Genomic DNA, 21,909 nt, shown 5'->3' on the forward strand with positions numbered 1-21,909 from the left:
TAATTCTTTCTGTACATGTATACACATACTCACACGTGTGTGCGTATTCTTCCCTTGACCCATTTGAAAGTAAAATATTTCAGAATGTATTTCCTAAGAACAAAGACATTCGTTTACATAACCATAGTAACAGTTACCAAATTAAGGACTTTTTTTTTTTTTTAACTATACATTCTTTTTATTTTTATTTTTTCCCCATTTTTTTATTAAGGTATTATATGTGTACATATCTTACCATTGCCCACCCACACCCCACTCCCATACATGCCCTCATCCCCCAGAGTTTTGCATCCATTGGTTATGCTTATATGCATGCACACGTCTTACGGTTGATCTCTTATCTCCCCCACCTCTCCCTAACCTTTTGCCCTCTTTGCTCTCACCACCTCGTGTCTCCCAGGTGATGCTGAACACAGAGCGGCTCATCAAGCATGCGGTGCAGGAGAGGCTGGCGGTCACCGTGTGCATCAACAAGATCGACCGGCTGATCCTGGAGCTGAAGCTGCCACCCACGGACGCGTACTATAAGCTGCGCCACATTGTGGATGAGGTCAATGGATTGATAAGGTAAAGGGACCTTGGCTGTGTCCTCAGGGACTCTGGTTTTTATAAATCTTAACCTTGAACTCTGGAGGCAACTCGGATTTCTTGGCATGTGTTGATGAGCTTGTTGGACAGGGCCAGAAGCTCATTGCCTGGCTCTACCGGGACTGACTCCACAGCCTGGCTTCCTTCACTCCCTGCCTTCCCCAGCTGTGCACACATGTTCACACACCATCAGCTTAGTATTGTCAGTCCCTTGAGCTCTAGAAACAGTCTCCTCTTCACCTCATACCAGCCACGTAAAGTTGGGCAAATTAAGCTTTTAGAGATGAGATCAGTTTCTGCTTCTGTGAAAGGGGATAATAATATTTGCCTTTTTATATGTTATAAGAAATTAAGTAGATATCTGATGTAACACACTTGGCACGCTTAGAAGTAACTGATCAGCCAAAACCGGTTTGGCTCAGTGGATAGAGCGTCGGCTTGCGGACTGAAAGGTCCCAGGTTCGATTCTGGTCAAGGGCATATATCTTGGTTGCAGGCACATCCCCAGTAGGGGGTGTGCAAGAGGCAGCTGATCGATGATTCTCTCTCATCGATGTTTCTAACTCTCTATCCTTCTCTCTTCCTCTCTATAAAAAATCAATAAAATATATTTTAAAAGAAAAAGAAGTAACTGATCAGTGAATAATGCTAGCTGCTGTTAACTTATTAGCACTCAGTAAAGAGGGAGTTGTTGGCTGCTGTTTCTGGGTATAGCTGCTTTATGAGACAGGTTTACAAGGGCTTACGTTAGTAAGTGTGAGTGATGGTTGGAAGACTTAGAATACGATATCAAGGTGGCTTTGAGGAATAGGTTAAAGGTGTCTTAAAGACAGTTATCTGTAGGCTGAAGGATGTACTGGATGACTTCTTGAGGCCCCTCAAAGGGCCCAGGAGGAGACCGTCCCACTGAGACAACACCTCTCCAGTTGAGGATTGCGGGCACTACCTACGTGGCCAGAGACAGATTACGTTCAGGTGCTTCCCTGCTTGTAGCACTGATTACTACCAGGAACGACATCTCCCCGTCTCTGGACGGGCTGAGAATGACTAGAGGCTAAAATAATATCAGAATCCAAAATATGAAATGATAAACTTCTTCAAAAAGGGAGATGGGGCGGGATAGGACTAAATCTCATCAACCAAAATAGGAAGTCATGTTTCAGCCTCTGAACAAGAAATAGCCATATTAAACATGTTATTTAGAAATATGGCTTTAAGAGAATTGAAAGCAGTTGCCTCTGGGGAGCATAACTTGGGAGTGAAGTAGGAGACTGCTCTTTATAATACAATACTTTTATTTCTAAATTAAAAAACTCTATAAAGCATTGTGTAGTAAGGTAAGGTTGTGGATTTGATCCCTGTACAACTAATTTTGTTATAGATACTAGTGAACTTGTGATGCTGTTGCTTCTGCATGACTTTTAAGACAGTTTTTTAAAATAATTTATTGTTGAAATTATTATATATGTCCCCTTTTCCCCCACGTTGGCTCCCTCCAATATTGTTTGTGTCAATGGGTTATGCATATAAGACACAAAATTTTAACACAATTTTTAAAAAATAAGCCTTAGCCAGTTTGGCTCAGTGGATAGAGCATCAGCCTGCAGACTTAAGGGTCCCAGGTTTGATTCTAGTCAAGGGTACATGGGGGGCGTGCAGGAGGCAGCCAGTCAATGATTCTCTCTCATCATTGATGTTTCTATCTGTCCCTCTCTCTTCCTCTATGAAATCAATAAAAATATATTTAAAAAATAAAACAAGCCAAACAAAGCAGAAGAAAGATCTTTAGGGCGGTGGGAATGGGGAGCAAAGTTACTTTTTCTTTTACTCGTGCATTCATTCATTTATGCTGGTGTTCATGTCTGTGTTTGTAAGATTGAGATTTCTCCAGAATGTGTTTCTGTCCGATCGCATTAGACTCATTTCCTGTGTTCTAATCCCTTTGTCTCTGCCCTCCAAGTTTCCCCTTGTCTGTCCGGTGCAGTGAACTTCTCCAAGATCATGCAGAGTGTTCCCAGCTCTGGGAAGTCTGCTTGTGACTGTGAGTTAGGGGACAACTTCATCATGTCACTTTCTTGGACCAGGCTGTTGGCAAAGCTGACTGTTATGTAAGCGCCATCAGAGGGCAAGGGCTGGAGAGCGGCTGTGGTGCTGAGTCTCTGCCCTTGGCCGTTGGTGTGTGCCAGCCTGGCTGTGCACCCATGACCGTCTCTGTTTCAGCATGTATTCCACTGATGAGAACCTGATCCTGTCCCCGCTCCTGGGCAACGTCTGCTTCTCCAGCTCCCAGTACAGCATCTGCTTCACACTGGGCTCCTTTGCCAAGATCTATGCCGACACGTTCGGTAAGCCCCGGCTGGCAGTCTGTCTCGCCAGTTTCCCCAGAGGCCTGTGTGCCTTTCCCGCTGAATGGTTTAGAGATTGGCGTCATGCCAGAGGCCCCTGTTGGGGGAGCATTCAGTCAACCGTTATTCTCACTTTTCAGGCGCTTTTCGGCCCTAGACCCTTTCTTTAGGCTCAGTGGTTTCCAAACAATAGAACAAGGAAAGTAACTAGGAAGAACGAAGAAAGGGCTCCTTAGGAAAAAGACTCCTAGAGGAATTATGTACGCTCACAAGGCCCTTTCATATCTCTTCCTCAGAGGGGAAGCCTCCCTCATTAGGAGTGTTCTAGCTGCTTTCCAGCCATGCCTAGGCAGGTAGAAATTTTGTGGACCTACGAAAGAACTCACGGCCATGCATCAGTGCGGGCGATTCTCCGCCAGGATGCCCAGTTGCATGATTTTGTAGCTTCCCGTCTAAGAGGCTCCTGCACTCCTCTGCCTCTGTGCCTCCCCAGTTCCTTCAGATTCCACTGGGCACCATGTCCTGGGTCGTGTGTCAAATTCTGTACTTCGTTAGAAGGGTCATTGTCACCCTGTTTTTATTTTATTTTCAATCCTCACCCAAAAATATGTATCCATTGATTTTTTTATTTTATTTATTTATTTATTTATTTTAGAGAGAAAGGAAGGTAGAAAAACATCAGTGTGAGAGAGAAACATCAGTCAGTTGCCTCCTATATGCGCCCCAACTGTGGGTGGAACCCACTACCTGGGTATGAAACTTGACTGGGAATCAAATCTGAGATCTTTTGGTGCACGGATGACATCCAAACAACTGAGCCACACGGCCAGGCTGCCATCCTGTTTTCAGAGCTGAGGAGAGAGGCTCTGTTAGAGGTCTCACAGCTGGCAGGTGCTGGAGCGCCAGGGTTTCTGTTCCCGCCAGTCAGCTGTCCTGCCTCACACTGTGTGTGCATATGCTTGCTCTTGTGAAAAAAATGGGCAGCCGAAACCGGTTTGGCTCAGTGGATAGAGCGTCTGCCTATGGACTGTAGGGTCCCAGGTTCGATTCCGGTCAAGGGCATGTGCTTTGCTTGCAGGCACATCCCGGGGGGGGGGGGGGGGGTGTTCAGGAGGCGGCTGATCGATGTTTCTCTCTCATCGATGTTTCTAGCTCTCTATCCCTCTCCCTTCCTCTCTGTAAAAAAAAAAATCAATAAATATATTATTTTTTTTTAAAAATGAGACAAAGATGTGGCTCCATGGTTGAGCGTTAACCTGTGAACCAGGAGGTCACAGTTCAATTCCCAGTCAGGGCACATGCCCAGGTTGTGGGCTTGAGCAATGATTCTCTCTCATCATTGAGGTTTCTATATCTCTCTCTCCCTCTCCTTTCCTCTCTGAAATCAATAAAAATATATTTTTTAAAAAGATGAGACAAAGGTTGGCTTTGTTGTTTTCTCTCCAGAGGGCTAGATATCTGCCTTCTGGAGGCTTGGGGCTAGTCGGAGCCATAGTGTGACGCTGCAGCTGGGACGTTGCCCTCACTGGCAGCAGAATAGAGCTTCAGTGGATCGGGAGGAAAGGCGAGACCCATTGGGCTCCATTCTGGAAGGGAGGGTGCTTAGGTGCAGACAGAGGATAACATATAGGCAGTTGAGCCTGTTCCATCAAAGGAAGAAGAAAAACTGTACCCTTGTCTGCAGCTCAGTGCTCTGCTTGCTGGAGATAGATGCTCATTTGGCTCCAGCATAGCCGTGCCAGCTTTGGGCCAGCCTTGTCCTTGTGTCTGTGTGTCCTTGTCTGCCTGCTGGGTAGAAGGACATGTCTGGACCTTGGAAATAAAGGTGCTAGAAAGGTACCTGTGGCACCGGAAAGAAAATTTTGAATAATAGCTTGCTTTGCTAAGTAGATTGTAATTGTATGGTTCTCTTATAGGTGACATTAACTACCAGGAGTTTGCTAAGAGACTTTGGGGTGACATCTACTTCAACCCTAAGACGTAAGTAGGGTGTGGGAAGTGACACTAGAGGGGTTATCCATTTCCCAGTAGTGAGGACAGAGTTCTGAAGATTAAAGCCTACTTTTTTCTTAGACGTGAGCTACCATGTTTCCTCTAAGGGAGCTGGTTTCATGAGCTCTAACAGGTGAGAGGTTGTTACAGCTCAGTGCAGGCGCTCATGAGAGTAATACCCATATGCCGTCAGGAGTCTGGAGATGTTATGCTCTCACACACACATTTCTTGCTCAGAACTTGGGAGATACACCCTGGAAGTCGGTGACACCATCGTCATCTTCCTGGACCACCTGTAACTTTTTTTTTTTTTAATCTTTAGGCGAAAGTTCACCAAAAAGGCCCCAACCAGCAGCTCCCAAAGGAGCTTCGTGGAGTTCATCTTGGAGCCCCTGTATAAGATACTCGCTCAGGCAAGTGTGTCAGGCCACCTGGGTTAGGTCTGCCTTCGGGTGAACTTGGACTCCTTGCTGCCCCTTGACCTGCTCAGCTTTGTATTACTGAGTCCGCAGATGGCTGGTCACCAGTCTTCTGGCTCTGGAACACTGTGGTCCTCTAAGTGCTGTTGGATTCAGAGTGAAGGGGCAGTGTACGAAAGGAAGGAAAGGCACAGCCTAAACAGATTTGTGCAAAGATTTTGACTGTTTAAAAGAACGTGACACTTGAGAACGTATCATTTCAGTTATGGAGATTTATATATATATTTCTTTGTTATGGCATTATTTTAACAATAAGAAAAAAATTTAAAACGTGGGAATCAGTGACAAGTTCTTCAGTGATAATCTATTAGATGAATTACGGTACATCCCACGACATGAAGTGTTTTGCCGCCATTAGAAGAATGGCAGCATGGGCTGGGATTTAATGACTCTGGGCACATGTATGTGATGTTTGTCAGATTGAACAGGAGGCACCAGACAGTTACACACATGGGATGCTCCAGTGAAAAGAGTATAATGTTATGTTTGTATGAATTTGCTCCCTAAAAGAACTAAAAGTAATAATTTTGTACAAGAAACTTCATACAGTTATAAAATATGCAAGTGTTGAGTAAGTACTGTGCACAGTGAACACACGCATAAACACAAAACGTGTGTGGTCGTTCCAGCTTTAAAATAGTAAAACATAGCAACAAGACCAAAATAACATGATTCAAGTTTATTAGTGCTAAAAAAAAAAAAAAAAAAAAATACTTGTGTCAGGCTGGAATGGATTAATAAAAGAAATTTATAGAGTCTGTCTGGTAGAGACCTTGAGTCTGCTGAGGATGGTTTAGCTTGGCCTGCCCTGACAGCGATGGAATGCTAGGTGACCTTTTTTGGTTCCTTCCAGCGCAGTGATCTCTCAATCTGAGAAGTCTCTAAATAGGGGAGGATAAGGGATTGCCTGAGTGGGATGAGATGCTGCTTTTCAGACACCAGGGGGCAGCACTGATAACAATCCATCTGAGAGTTCCAGGTTTATTGGCTGGTGTGGGCATTTAATCAAGCCTGCTTCACCCAGGGTTGGTTTGAAGGGCTGGTACCAAAGGTTTTCTTGAAGCTACATTATACTCTTTTTGCTGGAGCATCCCATGTCTGTAACTGTCTGGTGCCTCCTGTTCAATCTGACAAACATCACATACATGTGCCCTCCCTTTAGACAAGAACCTAGTGCAGTTACCCTTCAGACTGCCCAGCAGCCTTCCCTTCTCCTCCATAGCACACAGCGGGGCTGTCACCACAGCTGATGTGTCTGGTATTGTCACAGGTTGTGGGGGATGTGGACACCAGCCTCCCGAGGACCCTGGACGAGCTTGGCATCCACCTAACCAAGGAGGAGCTAAAGCTGAACATCCGCCCCCTGCTCAGGCTGGTCTGCAAGAAGTTCTTTGGCGAATTCACAGGTACTAAAGAGCTCATGGCCCCCTTAACGCCACTATCATGATGTCCTGCCACGTGTCATGGGAACTTTTCCCTAACCCACAGTGGGTAAAAGATCTGAGGCTTTAAAATAAGGTCGGGATACAGAGCATCTGGGTTTTCCTCGCTGCTTTCTTTAGTTGGTGGTACCAAGAATTCTGTCTTGGGAAGCAAAAGCAATTACATTTCCCTACCAAGAGGAACATGCAAGTAAAGAAACTATGGAAGCAGGAACATGCAAGTAAAGGGAATGGGGAAGCAGAAATGTGCAAGTAAAGGAAATGGGAAACAGGTACTGAGGTGCTTTTTCCAGGGACAGTTAGGAGTGGACTCGTCGATGATGTGCAATAGTGGGAAGAGGGCATGGGAGACAGTTTGTAGACTCAGAATTCTCTTTCCCCCGAGCTTGTCTCTTCTGTATTTTAGTTACAAAAAAGGCAGGTGACATGGACTGGTTAATAATAGACCTAAGTCTTGATCCTGCTCTTCCATAGGATGACCCGGGGCCAGTCATTCTCTGACTCATTTCTCATCTGTAAAATAAAGGAGAGGGAAAGATGATGGCAAAGAGGCCCCTCAGCCATTTCTTGAGTCTGAGTCTAGTGCGACATAGGTGTCTGAGTCTGCAGAGTGCATCATTTGAATAGTCATTCTGGGCTGGCCCTCGGTCGAACATGGGAGACCCCACTAAAAACAGATATGCCTACCCCAAGGTGCTAATGGAGCGTCTTTTTTGCATGACTTATTGACTGTTAGAAAACCAGGATAATTTACTGAACAGAAACATATGCAGTGTTTGCCAAAGGGGAAGAGATGGGGTGCTTACTGTTTCGTGTAAGTGTGCAGTGAGTGCTTATATTCAATAAAATTTTCCATACTGGAAAATCTTTGTCAGCTGAGTTCCAAGGAATCACTGAGAGCTGCTGCTTGTGCTTCCTGGCACCAGTGTGACTCCAGCCTTTTAGCATCACACGCCCAGAAAATAGGGTATCACTTCCCCTAAAATCATAGTGTCGTGAGTGGAGGAATACGTCACCGCTCAGCCCTCTTCCCCCCCGTGAGGGTGTGGAATAACGGCCTTCTCTCCTCCGCAGGCTTTGTGGACATGTGTGTGCAGCACATCCCTTCTCCGAAGGTGGGCGCCAAGCCCAAGATCGAGCACACTTACACCGGCGGCGTGGACTCCGACCTCGGCGAGGCCATGAGCGACTGTGACCCTGATGTAAGGGCATGTGGCTCCCCGACTCTGATTCTTCCCCCCTGGGCAGGGATAGTGCTTTCTGGTTCCTGGAGTAATAACGCCTTCTTCCCCCTTTTCTGCTTGCCCCTCCACCGGAGCACAGACAGACCTGAGTGCAAAGCCTGGTGTTACTGCTGCTAATGATAGGATTTTGGCAACATTTTCAGTCTTTCCCAGCCTGAGGGTCTTGATCTGAGAAATGAGGATAATAATATGTGTGGTCATTATGAGGATTAAGTAAGATTAAGAAAGTGTTATGGTGCCTACCAGTTGTTAAAGATTCAACAAATGGTTGCTAATCTGGTCAGCCCTGGCTTTTCTAAAACTTTCCCAGTCATTCCGCCAGCAGTCCAGTTTCTCAGCATGAACTCTCAGCCAATTGAGAGTTGTGAGTTACATCTTTGGAGGAAACTAGGGGCGCAAATTCGTTTTATAATCTTGCAAGTTAACAGTGCCAATCGGCCATCCTAAACCTGCTTTTTTTTCCCTATTTCCAGAGGGGAGGCGGGGAGGAAAATAGTTTCTTTCTCTTATGCCTTTGACACCTATTAATAAGCAGGGGAAAGCATGATTGGAATTTTCCTAGGAGGTCGCCACATCTAGGCCTGCACTGCCTCCTCATAGAGCTCATGGCATTGCAGGGAGGGGAGGCGGAGGCAGTGGTACTTACCTGGCTGCACTCTGTCCCCTCCTCCAGGGTCCCCTGATGTGCCACACGACCAAGATGTACAGCACAGATGACGGAGTTCAGTTTCACGCCTTTGGCCGGGTGCTAAGTGGTACCATCCATGCCGGGCAGCCGGTGAAGGTGCTGGGGGAGAACTACACTCTGGAGGATGAGGAAGACTCCCAGATATGCACCGTGGGTCGCCTTTGGATCTCTGTGGCCAGGTACTGCCAACCGCGGCCTCTAGGGGCCTGCTTGTCCGCCATACTGGAACTGCCCCAAGCCCCTGCAAGGGGTGGTCCTCCCTGGAAACACCGTTGCTGCCTGGCTCCCTCCAGCAGGGGCTAAGCTGCCCCTCCCTCAGCAGATCTATTGCCTTCTAGTTCTTTCTACCCAGCGTTGCTAGGGCCAAAGCGCAGCTATTGTTGGGATAACGCCAAGAGCCTCGCTTTGTATCTGGATGGCTTACATGAACTTTTGTAACAGCATTTCTGTTTTTACTCATCTTAATCCCCTCTTCCTCTTCTGTGTTTCTTGAGTCACAACTGTTATGTTTCTTCCCAAAAGAAATTGTTTCCCACCCTCCACTGATTATTCTTGAACCGAGAGAGAAGACTTTGCTGGATTCCTGTAGTGTCTTCACCTGCAGAATAATATTTAGCCTGGGCCTCTGGGTAGCTTGCCGGCTCCTAAATGTAGCATCCCAGCTAGGAAGCAGAACTGGGCAGTCCTGTTCCTCATGTGGCCGCTGTGCCTCGCCGAGGCCCCTTTCCCTCCTCCAATCCACCCCGTTCACTAGGAGGCAGAAGGACATTGAAGGGCTGGGACAGCTGCACTATGTTCTGTGGTGCTTTGGCGTCTCCTTCCATCCCATGCTTTTGAGAGCGCTTGCTTACCACCAACATCCAACGGGAATTAGGTTTTCCTGTCTTATCCTCTCTTAGTCCCTTGTACTTTCATAGCACTTACCAGTTTGTAACTACATATATGTGTGGTCATGTGACTGATTGTTTATTGCTGCCCTCCCTGCTATAATAGAAAGTATCTGTTCGGCTGACCGCTGCTCCTGGCTCAGGGCCTGGCACACAGCAGGCACTGGTACATCTTAATGAAATCAATATTCTGCCCAATCATCACTGCTTATTGGCTGTTGCTTCAGGTACCACATTGAGGTGAACCGCGTTCCTGCTGGCAACTGGGTTCTGATTGAAGGTGTTGATCAACCGATCGTGAAGACGGCAACCATAACCGAACCCCGAGGCAATGAGGAGGTAAAGTTTCTCACGATGCCACAGCACACATGAGTGATAAGCAGCAGAGCCAGCAGGGAACTAACCCAGAGTCTCTGCCATTTCCTGGTTCCCAGGCTCAGCCTTCTATATAGATCTGAGCCTGCTGGAATCTCCCTGGAGCCTCTGCTCAGGTGCTAGGAATCAGAAGGAATGCCTTTTATTCTTTCCCTTCTCTCTGCTCTGCCAAAATACACAGCAATAAATGGCCCTTCAGGTTGCCTCAAGCAGCCCGGAGGCTCTTGATTGGAGAAGAGTCTCTTCCTAATAGGTCCTTAGTTCTCTCTTAAGTCCACACTTTGTGCGCCTACTCAGGCCAGGTGCCCTCACTCCTCTGCATTTTGGATCTCAGGCTCAGATTTTCCGGCCCTTGAAGTTCAACACCACATCTGTTATCAAGATTGCTGTGGAGCCAGTCAACCCCTCAGAGCTGCCCAAGATGCTGGACGGCCTGCGCAAGGTCAACAAGAGCTACCCGTCCCTCACCACCAAGGTAGGCCGAGGCCTGCAGCTACCAGCCCTCCTCGCCCCAGCTAAGTGGCCTGTGCTGCCTACTGCTTTGTGTCCATCAGGTGCCTCTGATTTGCTGCTTCCAACAGCCTGTATCAGGACTTAATCCCTGTTGCTGTCATTTAAAGACAGGATGAGACCCGTGTTTGTGGGTGGGGGAGGGGTGTGTGTGTGTGTGTGCATGCGCGCACGCACGCTCGCGCAGTTTTCACAAGTGTATAGATAGGAAAGAGATGTTTCTTCTAGAGTACACTTTGAATTAATTTTCCAGAAAATTGAGAGGAAAAAGTGAGTCACCCTGACCCTTCTACATTCTCGAGCCTGCCAGCATACCTTTCTGAGTAGTTGTAATTGGTCAGCTCTAAAAAAAAAAAGGTCAGCTTATGTCCCCAGACACAGGGCATGGTTTTCCCTAAATTTATAAGATGGTGGTAAAATTGGTGACCTCCTCACATCCAGGAGCACTGTCCTGGGTGATCCGGGGTCTTGGGGACTTCCTCATAGGTCACTCATCCTTCTTGAAGAGACTGGAAGCGACCGGGAGCAGAGGCCGTGTATGATAGTGGATCCAGGCACCTCCTCCCGGGTCCCAGCCTTGACTCTGGTCTGTCTGCTGTTGCTGGCACCATAGAGTCCAGGCTGTGAGCAGAGGGCTGTTGTGTTTCAGGTGGAGGAGTCTGGCGAGCACGTGATTCTGGGGACCGGGGAGCTCTACCTGGACTGTGTGATGCATGACTTGCGGAAGATGTACTCGGAGATAGACATCAAGGTAAAGAGCAGCCCGTTCTTTCTTGAGTGCCTGCCTGGCTGGGAGGCATGGCTCATAGCTCCAGGCTGATTTTAAAGCAACTAAATGCTAGATGGGTTTCAGAAAAGCATGATAGGAAGGTATTTGAGATCTGGTTTGCCCCCTTTTGCAGGGTTATTCTCAGTGTCATGTGTTTAAAGTCAGTGCTCCCAAGCCAAAGTTATTCTTGGTCATTTGTTTAAAAAAAAAAAAAAAAGTTGGACAATTAATTTGTCTGTGGTCATTAAGGCTCAGAGTGTATGGTTTCAAGGTGAGAGTGGGGCCTGGCTCTCCTGGATTCATTGTCAAACCTTGACACAGCCCCTCAGTTAAACTGCCCCGTCATGGCCTCAGTGTCCCAGTTGAGAGACACATTTTCTCCAAGGCCGTAGGGTGATGGGAATGAGTACCCTCTAGGATAAGTACCCCTCTTAGATTCTTCTACTGGTGTGCCCAGGGCTGGTGCTATTATATATAAGGTACTGGGTTTCCCAGGAACAGGCCAGGGCCAGTGGGAGCTTCAGGGAGAAGTCCAGGTTGAGAACAGAAGGGATATTCCCCAGGCGGTCTCTAGTACCAGCTCTGACAGACCCTACAGGGTGATTTCAGTGAATGGTGGAGGGAGCCTGGGGAATGGTGTCAATGAATGATGGAGGGGCGGCTAGATGGATGGTGAAGGATGCCTTGGAACACCATAATTCAGAACTGGATTTGATCCCTTGTATTTTTGACTCCAGAACATAGATACCGCACTACACTAAGTTTTCTCAGGCTTCTTAGTGATGGTGACTTAGCCTGCTATTGTATTTGTCACTGATGCTGATTAACAAGGGGGCTTCTCACAGAGGTAATGTCATGGGGCCCTCAGAATCCCCTTTAGCAGGAGGTCATCCTTCCAACAAAGTGAGACCTTGCCTAGTAATTTATCTTGTTTCCCATCAGGTGGCTGACCCTGTTGTCACCTTCTGTGAGACTGTGGTAGAAACATCCTCTCTCAAGTGCTTTGCTGAAACACCCAATAAGAAGTAAGCTGGGGGTCGTTGTGTCCTTGGACCGACACTCTTCCCTCCCCACCAACTCCACCACAGTCACAAACTCTGGAAATAGAGACCCCGCAGTCTTGGAATGGGGTGCTTAGCATATTGAGTTTTAGCCCAGGCCTCTGATCCATTTGCCTGTGGACATGATCTATGGAGTCCTTTGCCATAAGACTTTCTATGCCAGGATGACTTGCAATTGTCACTTCTCCTTTCTATATAAATGCTGCCCCAAACCTTACTTTCATAAAGAGTGATAGATTCACCCTAGCTGGTTTGGCTCAGTGGTAGAGCGTTGGCCTGCATACTGAAGGGTCCTGGGTTCAATTCCGGTCAAGGGCACATGGCCGGGTTATGGGCTCAATCCCCGGTGTGGGGCATACAGGAGGCAGCCAATCATTGATTATCATCATTGAAGTTTCTCCCTCTCCCTTCCTCTCTGAAACAAATAAAAATATATTTTTAAAAAAGAGAGAGAGAGAAGTAGATTCTAAAGAGAGAAAAAAGATAAGCTCTTTTGGCTCTACTCCTGTGGTTTTCACTGATGTCATTGCCTTATCTGTAACTTTGTCACCCTTTTCTTAGAAATGACCCTTGCTAGTCCTGCTCACCCACCTCGTTACTCATTTCCTCTCTGACTAGGAACAAGATCACCATGATTGCTGAGCCTCTTGAAAAGGGCCTCGCTGAGGACATCGAGAATGAGGTGGTCCAGATCACGTGGAACAGGCGAGAACACAGCTCTCATTCCAGGGCTAAAGGGAGACAGGGCAGGGCGCCGTAACTTACCTGTTGGTCTAATAGCCCACATTCTTCTGGGATGTGATTCTTTTCTCCCACTCTGCTATTGTCCTGGGCACAGTGTGGGTGGGGAGGGGTGACTGTCTCCAGAGAGGCAGGATCCATAGCCCAGGAGTCAGTCACAGAGCTGGCTGAGCCCTCTGTTGTCTCCTCCTTCCCCAGGAAGAAGCTGGGAGAGTTCTTTCAAACCAAGTACGATTGGGATCTGCTGGCTGCCCGTTCCATCTGGGCTTTTGGCCCTGATGCCACCGGCCCCAACATCCTGGTGGATGACACCCTGCCTTCTGAGGTACAGAACTGATGGGAGCCTTGTGATGGTCTGTTAGCTCAAGTGGAAGACACTGCAAAGTGTTCTTTTTTCCCTGAACGTATTTTGTGTCTTCTGGTGAAGGGGAATATCCTCTCACCAGCGTTCCTGCCTTCTCCTCCCTCTAAACTCTTTGGCTCTTGCCAGGCTCACTACTGAAGAACCCTTCTGTTCTGCGCAGGTGGACAAGGCTCTTCTTGGCTCAGTGAAGGACAGCATTGTTCAAGGTTTCCAGTGGGGAACCAGGGAGGGACCCCTCTGTGATGAGTGTAAGTCTACCAGTGTCTCCGCCTCCCCCACCTCAGTCCTCTAGGGCCCTTGCTCCTGTGTAGGAGGTGGTCGGCTTATCATTGGGACCTGGCAGGGCCGTCCCACGTCCCCAGCCTGTTTCCTGCCTCTCCCTCCCTATCCTTTACTGCCACTTAGTACGGCCTACAGATGAAGTCATTTCTAGGTTGACATTTGTTCCTCATTCCTGAGAAGGAAGAAGTTTGAGGAGCTGTATCAAAAGAATGGGATTGGACTGAAATGGGAATAAATATTCAATTCCTAGAATTTATTCTATATCAAAAAATAATTAAATGTCTGCAGAAGAAGCACATAAACTTCTAGGGGAACTTACAGTGTCTGAAACAAACACTAAACGTATGCTTGACTGCTGAGCTCTTCGCTCCAGGCCTGGCGTGCCCTATCAGAATGCCCATCTGTAGGGCCATTTTGTACCTTTTGTGGCCGCAAGATAGCTGTAGAGCTACAAGAGGCTCCTTGCTGCTTGGCCATGAGCCACTCCCTAATCAGCTGTCCATCTCCTTTTCAGTGATCCGAAATGTCAAGTTTAAGATCCTAGATGCAGTGGTTGCCCAGGAGCCCCTGCACCGCGGCGGCGGCCAGATCATCCCCACGGCCAGGAGAGTTGTCTATTCCGCCTTCCTCATGGTGAGCGCGAGGGGCTCTGCTCCTCCGGGGCGCGAGTCCTCCGCCTCCCCCGAGCTGAGCATCCCCTTGTTGCTCTGTCGCAGGCCACGCCTCGCCTCATGGAGCCTTACTACTTCGTAGAGGTCCAGGCGCCTGCGGATTGTGTCTCCGCTGTGTATACCGTCCTGGCCCGGCGCAGGTGAGCACCCGCACGTTAGGGAGACTCAGGACGAGCAGGAAGGCACTCGGCTACCATGGAGGGACCAGCCTCCCACGCTCTCCACTCCTGAAATCTAATGAGCCTGTTTTTTTTCAGAAGGAAGTAAGAATAGGAATGAGGAAGTCCCCAGCTTTCCTGCAGATTAAGATTTGAGATTTCTTATTGGGCAGCCCTCCCCAGAGAGCTCCTGGGGAAAGTCCTGCAGTGCGTCGTGGTGGGAATATCTATAAAACCTTAGGCATCAACGTTCCCACTCTGGCCCAGAGGTTGCTGCCGCTTTGGCCTCCACAGGGTGTTAGGCTGAGGTCCCCAGCCCCTTCTGTCTCCTGCAGTGCATTCACAGTCATGCTTGCTTTTACGGTAATCCTGGTTTGGGGTATATTTGAGGGCAGATTGTTCCTCTGCTTTTGACTCGGCCTTTGTGTTGTCTCAGGGGGCACGTGACTCAGGATGCACCCATTCCAGGCTCCCCTCTCTACACCATCAAAGCTTTCATCCCGGCTATCGACTCCTTTGGCTTTGAGACTGACCTGCGGACTCACACCCAGGGGCAGGCCTTTTCCTTGTCTGTCTTTCACCATTGGCAGGTGAGGAAATGGTGCGGGCTGGCCGACTTGGCCTCCCACCTGTACAAGTTTATGACCTGTTTCCCTTCCAAGTCCTGATAGATTTTCCAACCTCCTCCAAGCGAGTCCTGCTTCCAGACCCAAATAGAGGTGTGCCTGGACCCTCTGAAACCCCTTTGCCTTTCAGATTGTTCCTGGGGATCCTCTGGATAAGAGCATTGTCATCCGCCCCTTGGAGCCACAGCCAGCTCCTCACCTGGCCCGGGAATTCATGATCAAAACCCGTCGTAGAAAGGTGCGTGTGCCCTCAGACCTGTCACCACCCCTCAGCCCCCGCGGGTTTCAGCAGGAGTTTTATCTTTCTCACTCTTGGACCTTTCTCCCAAAGACTCGGCAGTTTACTGAACCGCATAGAGATGCAGTCTGCACAGGCCTCAGGCAGCCAGACCTGCTCCCCAGTGACAAAGCCCTAAAGGCTGGGCTTCCGAAACAGCCTGGCTAACAGTCCATCCCCCACCACCACCGGCTTCCTGCTCAGCCACAGGTCTCAGGTGGCCCCCACCTCATTCAGACACCACACAGGACTCATTCTTTCATTTGCCCCACCCTCTGCAGGGCCTGAGTGAAGACGTGAGCATCAGCAAGTTCTTCGACGATCCTATGTTGCTGGAGCTCGCCAAGCAAGATGTTGTGCTCAATTACCCCATGTGAACGCCAGGACCCCAGCAGCTCCTGCTCCCTGCAGTGGGCTGCACCCTGGACTGGAAGCGGGGGCCTCATGTGACTTGGACTCCATGTTGTCAGCGTGTGTGGGAGCTGCTGTGGCCGTCCTGGACAGCCCAAGAGCCTCCAACCCAGAGCCCAGTGCAGGAGGCCCATTCGGCCTCCTGGTTTCTTCTGTGGCCTGTGCCTGGCTCCATTCCCGGGGAACAGAGAGGAGTTTGGCTCAGGGAAGGAGGAGGGGATGAAAATGTTTAACCCCAGGAGGCCCTGTCCTCAGAATTTACATGGAATTTTTTTTACAAGTCTGACCTTAGACATGGTTTATAAGTGAACAGAACATTCTAACCTCTGCCTTTCTCTGTTGCTTTCATCCCCGCCCCCCCTCCACCCCCTCTCCTCCAGCACAGTCCAGTCCTGGCCCTTGGGTTCTAAATCTATGTCGTCTCCCATGAGGCTTCACTGCCTCTGCTTCCAGCTGCAGCCTACTTCCTGTCTGGGTCTCCAGGGAAGCAGCCTTTTATTTATTTATTTATTTATTTTTAATATATTTTTATTGACTTTTTTTTTTTTTTTTTTACAGAGAAGTAGGGAGAGAGATAGAGAGTTAGAAACATCGATAAGAGAAAGAAACATTGATCAGCTGCCTCCTGCATGGTCCCTACTGGGGATTGAGCCTGCAACCAAGGTGTATGCCCTCCACTGGAATCGAACCTGGGATTTTTCAGTCCACAGCCCAATGCTCTATCCACTGAGCCAAACCGGTCGGGGCAGGGAAGCAGCCTTTTAATCCATTGTTCCCGTGAGCATGGAGGCTATTAATGCCCCACTCCATTCCTGGCGTCCTGTCCACCATGTTTTTCTAGGCGGGCCTGAGCTGGCTCGGAAATTGTTGGGTTTCTGGGATCAGAGGTCTCCTGCACCTCTCTCTGCCCCCCTGAGAGTTTCTGTTGCCCTGAAGTTCAGGGCCACAACTCTGATCCCCAACCCTTTGCTCTGAGCTCCCCCACCAGCCACTGCCAATCCCTTCATCTTCTCTCCCAGGCGAAGAAGAGACTCGATTTTCTGCAAAATTCCTTTATTAGGAACATACCAGGGATTGACGTGAGGGTCTGACTGCCCTTGCTGTAGAAACCTACTTCTCCCCCGCATCCTGTGTTGCTCTCTTGATATAGTCTCTGTACATGGTGTACACAGCTCCTGTGTGAGGGAGAAAGAAAATACCCCTTAGCATCGAAGCCTTCACCCCTCTGATTCCCGGGTGCCCCAGAGGGGAGTAACAATGGCCGAGCCCCAGGGTCTGGCTCCAGCCCTTCCCTTGAGGGCTCAGCTTTCTGCCCTGGGGCTTAGCAGCTGCTCCAAGCACCTGACCACACAGCCTGGGGACAACCCTTCTGGCAATTTGCAAAGCGTTACAAGTGCATTTCTCACTAAGAAACCTCTCTGCAACCTGTGATACAGGCAAGCCAGAGGTGGTCATTACGTTACATGGGGAAACCAGGGATCGGGGAGAGGGATTTGTCCACTGTCATACAGCTGGTAAGGAGCTGCCTGCCTTTTGATCCAGAGAGGGAGAGAAATTCAGCCTCTGATTTGTGGCATGGTTTTTCTCGCCTCTAGGACAAACTGTCATGAGACAGATCATATTGTCCCCACAGGCCTGGGACAGGAGATTAAACGGAACCCTGAAAATGTCTCTGCTTGGGGGTTTCACCACAGACTGGGTATGGAGCCTGTGTAGGGAGTAGGGCCTGAAACCATGGTCCCTTAACTGCCAGAACTCACCTAGCATGATGGCGCCCACAGCACAGGCCTGCGCTGCCACGCGGGTATGAATCAGGTGTATGGACATCTTGGTGGAGCCACGAGCCTTCAGCCGGTAAATCCTGTATGCTGCCACCACTAAGCAGCCTCCTAAGCCTGTAGTCAGAGAACATGACCTCTGGACCTCATCTACCAAGCTCATCACTTGACAAGAGACACTGGGAAGACTGGCATCCGGATGAACAGCTGCTTTGCTGGGGGTGGGAGGGTTCCCAGACGACTGAGTTTTCCTCTGGATGGTGTTTCCCAAGTAGCTGCCTCCCTCCAATGACTCCCTTTCCCCACCTGCAAATAGCCCATCATCAGGACTCGCCCACCCCATTAGGTCTGCTCCGGGCCCTTCTCTGACCACCGTTGGCTCCCACATCTGATACAGCTGCTTTCCTGCCTTCCCAGGGCCTAGACTAGAGGAAGGAAGACAAGGGAGCCCAAACGGCTCCTTCCCCTCCTGACATTGTGTTTCCAGATGCCCCGTGCAATCAGGTGGCCGCCACCTCCACCCATCCAGACGCCCTCATTTCATTGTAAGGTGGTGCCCCTTTGTCTTCTGGCCCCTCTGCTACTGCTAACTCTTCTAGCTGACAATTGTTCAGTGGGCAGGACAGGAGAGATGTTCTCTAAGAGGCCCCTTCATGCTCCCATCCCTTCCTTTCCCCACTCACCTATAGGCACCAGTGGAGACTCCCTGGTCTTCCTCAGGAACTTATCAGACACGCTGTCTTCACCTTGGGGTGGCACCCACCAGCCTTTGTTAGCAGACATGATCCTGCCCCCAGATGTTGGCAGCAGGGTCCCCAGGCTTCAGCCCAGTCCTAGAAGGAGGCACCCCACACTCAGGACTCCAGTGCTCCTCAGTTTGGGGTGGAAAGGAGACCTCACCATTCCCTACAGAGCCACTACTTTTTTAAAAAAAACCTGTTTCAGATGGCTGGACCACTAGCACCATTTCTCCATCTCAGTATCTCTCTTCCCTAGCTCGTTCTGACTTCAGTTTTCTCTGCTTCCCTTTCCCCCATCTGCATCCCTATGGGTATCATCCTTGGGTCAAGAAAAGCAGCTGGAAAAATCCACAGATGAGGGTGGGACAAAAAGGCCTTGAGCCTTGGGGACACCCCCAAGCCCCCCTCGTCTTGAGTTTGTGACAGTTACTCCTGAGGGATCTACAGAGCAGGATCTGGCCCCAGGGAACCAGAGCCATCCCAGACTGCGGTGGCTACCCAATCACCAGAGCCGGAGACTAAAATAATTGGACCTGGATTTGTGTATACTTGAGCATACGTTTGAGACAATACTCACGGAACAAATGCTCGTCCCTGAGCTGCTCCCGTTTCCAACTCTTACCATGTCCTTTGCAAATACCAACCCCTGCCTCCACCCCTGGGCTGGTGATCCTATTGTTCCACTTGCTAACACCTGTAAATGCCTGCTCTGATCACAACTTAAATGGAGTCCCAGAGGCCTGGTCCTTAAACCAGGGGTTCTGCCTGTGGGCTGCTTCCTAAGTCTAATCATGAAACAACTCCCTGCTTTAGGCAACTTCTATACCTCGCCATCCCTCCTCTCCCCGAGGAGCAGCAACCTTTGGTCCTATAGGTCTCAGCATGCTGTGCTTACCGCAGCAGATGGCCTGAAGGTGGACTAAGCAGCCGGGCCAGAGCTCAGCGTCTGTTTTGAACTGGCCAAGAGCTGAAGATGAAGCTGCCACTACGGGGTCAGGGAAGCACTAGCGGGCTTTATGGAGACTTTGAAGCCAGGAGTGGAGAGGGGAGGAGATAGGACAGGGCACCAGGCTTAACCCCCCATCTGCTGAGTTTCAGGATGGACTCCAGGCACTGGAGAGTAATGAAAGACCAAATGGAAAAGGGCCCTTAGCTGGCTTTAGTATTTTAATTCTCGTGGACATAAAGTGGCTGGGTCAGAGGTAGAAACAGAGTAGAGATCCTGGGTTCTTCCTTGAGTTATATGGCCTCAAGTTTCCTTCTGAACAATGTGAAAAGTAAATATAATGCTCCAATTATGGGAGGCAGGCTCTCAGGTCTTGGTTTCTATACCTTCAAAGATGCTTTCTGGACCAAGGAGATTTGTTCAGGAGTTTGAAGCAACGGGGACTTCCCTCACATCTCCAGAGCTCTTTATACTGCCTGGGGGGCTACAGAAATACCTATTCTGTTCTAGGTAATTACATTTCAAACCTCTACTGTTCTATATGGTAAGTAACAGTTTGCTTATAGACCAGGGGACTGAGCTTCCCCAAAGCTAAGTACCTTTGTCCAAGGGTACACAACTAGTAAATGGCAGCATTGAGATCTGTACCCAGGTCTGGCTGGCTCCAAAATCTGTACTCCTATTGTTTTCCAGTGGGTATTCCTGGACAGTTACTCTGCTTTCCAGTAGGCTGGCCAAGCTGAACGCCTCACCAGATTGATACTGAAGCTTAGGAATGCTCATTGATCATCCAGCCTTGATTAGAAAAAGAAAAGTACCTTATGGCTACGCAGATGGAGAGAAATTGGGATGCACTCTGGAGGGTCCCACTTCATCCCAAGCCTTTGTTCCTTCCCTCGATCCCTCTCAGCCCCCGTGTGTCTGTCCTAACGGGGCTTTTCTGCGCTGGAAATTTGTCCGGCAGCTGATGTCTCTTTCTCTCTCCCCAGCACTCACTGCTCTAGGAAGAGACCCAGGGTCACAGCAACTCCCCTGGGCCTTCACATATCCCCAGCGTCCATGGGAACTCTCCTCCCAGGCATTCACACACTCTTCCATGAGCCTTTTCCTGCTCCCAACGGTGGCCTGAATTCTCAAGAGGAGGGTGACCCTGTCCAGAGGTGGGGAGGGTGGGTGGAAATGTCTGGATGAGACGGCAAGAGTCAAGATCAACTCCAAGCCCTTTAGAGAACAGGGACCAAGCCAGTGGTTCTCAGCCTTCCTAATGCTGCAGCCCTTTGATACAGTTCCTCATGTTGTGGTGACCCCCAACCATAACATTATTTTCATTGCTACTTCATAACTGTAACTTTGCTACTGTTAATGAATCGTAATAAATATCTATGTTTTCCTATGGTCTTAGGAGAACCCCTGCTGTATAGCCTAAGACCATCAGAAAACAGATATTTACATTACGATATTTACATTCTACCTGTTGAGATCATGTTTGATGCTCCACCAGCATCCCAGCCCAGAACTGAGAAAATAATAATACAATAGTTGCTGTGATTTACTGAGCACTTAGGAGCCAAAAAGTGTGCTAACGGCATTAAGTAGATTGTTTTACTTAATCCTTACAATAACTATGAAGTAAGTACTATTACTATTATTCTTCCCATTTCACAGAAGAACAAACTGAGGCTTGTATTAAATGTGAGTGAGAAAAAAATCCAGACTTCTCATCATTCCTAAAATCAAATCTCACTACTCTGGACTAACAGGAGAATGAGTGTAAAGTGGAGGGGAAGTCCTGAAATAGAAAAAAAAAATTACTTTTTATTTTCTTTTATATAATTTTAATTGATTTTCTTACAGAGAGGAAGGGAAAGGGATAGAGAATTAGAAACATTGATGAGAGAGAAACATTGATCACTGCAACCAAGGTACATGCCCTTGACTGGAATCAAACCTGGGACCCTTTATTTATTTATTTTTTAAACAAAAAAAATATATTTATTTACAAAAACAGGCAGTGGAGCAGATTGCCCAACCTACAATTTAGATGAAAGTATTTACCCAGTAATAACAAAAAGGACTACTAATGAGTTTAGGGCCACATTTACCTTTTACCAAGGAACCAGTATCTCATATAGTGTTCTTGGGGGCAATTATACATTTTAAAGATAAGGATAATACTGATCTTTATGATCATAGAATAATCTATCAAGGATTTTAAAATTACAAAAATTCAGGGCACAAAATTTCATTTTAAAATGTTGCATTGCAGATTTCACAAAGAATATTAGTTACAGATCAAAATTCCAAGCAGTAACTCTCTATTAGTTGGATACGTCCATGTTATTTCTATAGAGAGTTTAATGTTTAAATTCCTAGGAAAATAATGTTTGATGAGTTAAAGATACTATCTGGAAATAAAGATAAAAGGAAAGAATAAGAATGGCCATTTAAGAAGACTCCAACTTAGCACGTTACAGAATGTTGTCCTTAAATCATGGAATCCAGGTGTAACTGTAACTACCCAGAACTCACTTTAAG

General features: G+C 48.3%; 2 protein-coding genes across 3 annotated transcripts in view; one reads left to right on the forward strand and one right to left on the reverse strand.

Moving 5' to 3' along the window:
- The window catches only part of EFTUD2 (elongation factor Tu GTP binding domain containing 2), a 32,444-nt gene extending 16,207 nt beyond the window's left edge, over positions 1-16,237 (forward strand). For both annotated transcript variants that reach the window (XM_036450713.2, XM_045586190.1), the window contains 19 exons: positions 401-567; positions 2,809-2,933; positions 4,850-4,913; positions 5,248-5,338; positions 6,675-6,810; positions 7,921-8,048; positions 8,764-8,957; positions 9,893-10,004; positions 10,375-10,515; positions 11,200-11,301; positions 12,262-12,344; positions 12,999-13,085; positions 13,320-13,446; positions 13,646-13,733; positions 14,282-14,400; positions 14,484-14,578; positions 15,033-15,186; positions 15,353-15,460; positions 15,781-16,237. In XM_036450713.2, coding sequence (XP_036306606.1) covers positions 401-567; positions 2,809-2,933; positions 4,850-4,913; positions 5,248-5,338; positions 6,675-6,810; positions 7,921-8,048; positions 8,764-8,957; positions 9,893-10,004; positions 10,375-10,515; positions 11,200-11,301; positions 12,262-12,344; positions 12,999-13,085; positions 13,320-13,446; positions 13,646-13,733; positions 14,282-14,400; positions 14,484-14,578; positions 15,033-15,186; positions 15,353-15,460; positions 15,781-15,876 — 2,217 coding nt within the window. In that variant the 3' untranslated portion in view covers positions 15,877-16,237. The remainder of the gene's footprint in view (positions 1-400; positions 568-2,808; positions 2,934-4,849; positions 4,914-5,247; positions 5,339-6,674; positions 6,811-7,920; positions 8,049-8,763; positions 8,958-9,892; positions 10,005-10,374; positions 10,516-11,199; positions 11,302-12,261; positions 12,345-12,998; positions 13,086-13,319; positions 13,447-13,645; positions 13,734-14,281; positions 14,401-14,483; positions 14,579-15,032; positions 15,187-15,352; positions 15,461-15,780) is intronic.
- Positions 16,238-16,946: 709 nt separating this feature from the next.
- On the reverse strand, positions 16,947-19,432 carry HIGD1B (HIG1 hypoxia inducible domain family member 1B). The gene is made up of 4 exons (XM_036450722.2): positions 19,324-19,432; positions 18,372-18,521; positions 17,671-17,805; positions 16,947-17,085 (listed from the first exon to the last, which is right to left on the reverse strand). Exons 2-4 carry the CDS (start codon positions 18,469-18,471, stop codon positions 17,021-17,023), a joined length of 300 nt encoding a protein of 99 aa, XP_036306615.1. The 5' UTR covers positions 18,472-18,521; positions 19,324-19,432; the 3' UTR covers positions 16,947-17,020.
- Positions 19,433-21,909: the final 2,477 nt, after the last annotated feature.

Source organism: Pipistrellus kuhlii, unplaced genomic scaffold (genome assembly GCF_014108245.1).
Source record: "Pipistrellus kuhlii isolate mPipKuh1 unplaced genomic scaffold, mPipKuh1.p scaffold_m20_p_22, whole genome shotgun sequence".
Classification (NCBI taxonomy): domain Eukaryota; kingdom Metazoa; phylum Chordata; class Mammalia; order Chiroptera; family Vespertilionidae; genus Pipistrellus; species Pipistrellus kuhlii.

Excerpts from the sequence above, each read along its gene's own strand:
- HIGD1B (XM_036450722.2), bottom strand. The coding sequence starts at position 18,471 with ATGTCTGCTAACAAAGGCTGGTGGGTGCCACCCCAAGGTGAAGACAGC. Across the intron at positions 17,806-18,371 it reads GTCTCCACTGGTGCCTATAG|GCTTAGGAGGCTGCTTAGTG; the intron begins GTGAGTGGGGAA and ends CTCTGACTACAG. Across the intron at positions 17,086-17,670 it reads TGTGGGCGCCATCATGCTAG|GAGCTGTGTACACCATGTAC; the intron begins GTGAGTTCTGGC and ends TCCCTCACACAG.